The sequence below is a fragment of the Vollenhovia emeryi genome, unplaced genomic scaffold (genome assembly GCF_000949405.1).
Source record: "Vollenhovia emeryi isolate VEMERY1.0 unplaced genomic scaffold, V.emery_V1.0 DF945583.1, whole genome shotgun sequence".
Lineage (NCBI taxonomy): Eukaryota > Metazoa > Arthropoda > Insecta > Hymenoptera > Formicidae > Vollenhovia > Vollenhovia emeryi.
In genome coordinates this window covers 1-2,138 of record NW_011960783.1, presented here as the reverse complement: position 1 = coordinate 2,138, position 2,138 = coordinate 1, and the positions used below count along the sequence as shown (strand labels likewise).

The following is a 2,138-nucleotide window of genomic DNA, read 5'->3' as shown; positions in this document are numbered from 1 at the left end:
GCAACATTGCAATGTTGCTGGACGTTCTTGTGCTGTATGGGAATATAAACTTTTGCAATAAAATTTAATTTATAATGACTTTTAAATAAAATTTTAGATGAGAATTCGAAAGGTTTTATATGGCCTGATGCAGCGGTATTTTTACTTATCGAATTGTACAGAGAAAAAGAACTCGAATTTAATACTGGGATGAAAAGACATAATGCTATTTGGGGGGAGATTGCTACCCAAATGAAAGAAGCTGACAAGAAATATATAGTTACTGGACTTCAGTGTTCTACAAAATTTGCTGGTTTAAAACGAACATATAAAAATATATATGAACAAAATAAAAAGAGTGGCAATTCCCACAGTAGTTGGGCTTTTTATTCAGTAAGTATACGCATAAGTATTTGTAAATATAATACTATGTAGTATACGCACAGATTTACAAATTTATTTGTATGTTTATAGGTAATGGATTCATTAATTGGTGAAAAGGCTTACATTAAACCTCCAGCTGAAGCATCCAGCGAAGGTCCAGCACCACCGAAAGCAGAAGAACCATTTACATCAGGATCTTCATCTCCTCTTTCTTCAGAGAATTTACGAAGTAATAACGTATAAAAAACAAATCACAATTAGAGTAAAAGTCGTTTTCACATATTGGGCATAATTAATATTGTCAATATTTATATTAATATGTATTGTAGGTGCCCCTAAAAAAAGACGAGTTGAAAGTATATTAGAAAATTACATCGACGAAATGAAACATGAAAAGGAAAATTTAAAACACCAGCGAGACGAAGAAAGGAAGACGAGAGAAGAAGAAAGAAAAGTAAAATACGAAGAAAGAAAGAAAGAGCGTGAAAAAATGCACAATGATAACATGGAAATACAAAAATCATTACTTGCCGTCCTGCAGACTATAGCCAATAAGAAATAAAAACGAAACAATTACTTATACCGTTACTGCAATTATACGTACACTGTGATATTTCAGGTTAATGTAATAAATACTGTATGTAATATTTAATATGTATATTTATATATGTATAATTACACTTATATAAATATAATAAATACGTTTAGTACACAAATATTGATTTCAATATGATTTTCTAAAATCATTTATTTTCATGTTTTTATTTTATAAACATTTATATAAGAAAAGGATTTATTATATTTTCATTCGTAGCGTATTCATAATTCTTATTCGCTTTTCTCTTCCTAATTCTGTTACATTATTGTGGTTCACAAAGTTGACTTCTTCGTCACATGTCATCGTCAATTGTACACCCAAAGGCATTTCATCATTTTTGAGTAGGCAGATATTATGTAACACACAGCATGCTAAAATAAATTCTGGAACTTTTTTGGTGTCTGTTAATGGCAAACAATCTAGGAGTATTCTAAAGCGCATTTTCAAGGACCCTATAGCACGTTCAACTGCCATTCTTGTGGATGACAAACAATAATTGAAATTTTTTTGCCGATCTGTTAGATGTCCATTATTACGAAAAGGCACCATTATATGAGGATTAATACCGTATGCAGCATCTCCGATAATATGTGAATCATTTGGAAAATATTCTTCAGGCAATTCAACAAAACGAGCTACTGCAGAGTTCCGAAAGACTCGAGAGTCATGGACCGATCCAACCTGTCCAGCATATACGTGTGTAAAATGACCATAAGAATCACATACTACTTGCACGTTAATAGAATGGAAACCCTTTCGATTTATGTACGAGTCTGCATCTTTAGAGGGAGCTCGGATTTTTATATGTGTCCCGTCTATAGCTCCGATTATATTGGGAAAACCACATGATCTTTCAAATTGTTCCATTGTATTTATGGCAACCTGATCTCTTGGCCATGTAATAAATCGAGGAGCAACGCAATGAAGAGCATATGTAACACGTCGCAATGCTCGAAAAGCAGTTGCTTTACCCACTCCAAACTTCGTAGCTACAGATCTACAACAATAAGAGGACATATGAATTACATAATGCTGTAATTTTTTAAATGAGATTTAATATATATATATGTTGCAATGTTCTTATTATAAAGAGAACAGAACATATATCACATATACCTATAAGAATCAGGTGTAGCCATAAACCAAATGGCAATAAGTAATTGCTTTTCTTCTGATA

General features: G+C 32.1%; 2 protein-coding genes across 2 annotated transcripts; one reads left to right on the top strand and one right to left on the bottom strand.

Annotated features, from left to right (window-relative positions):
- Positions 1–59: 59 nt before the first annotated feature.
- On the top strand, positions 60–925 carry LOC105561035 (zinc finger protein with KRAB and SCAN domains 2-like). The gene is made up of 4 exons (XM_012010674.1): positions 60–372; positions 454–592; positions 693–817; positions 905–925. Exons 1-4 carry the CDS (start codon positions 190–192, stop codon positions 923–925), a joined length of 468 nt encoding a protein of 155 aa, XP_011866064.1. The 5' UTR covers positions 60–189.
- A 188-nt stretch (positions 926–1,113) lies between these two features.
- LOC105561030 (putative nuclease HARBI1) lies at positions 1,114–2,132 on the bottom strand. The gene is made up of 2 exons (XM_012010662.1): positions 2,078–2,132; positions 1,114–1,958 (listed from the first exon to the last, which is right to left on the bottom strand). Exons 1-2 carry the CDS (start codon positions 2,098–2,100, stop codon positions 1,160–1,162), a joined length of 822 nt encoding a protein of 273 aa, XP_011866052.1. The 5' UTR covers positions 2,101–2,132; the 3' UTR covers positions 1,114–1,159.
- Positions 2,133–2,138: the final 6 nt, after the last annotated feature.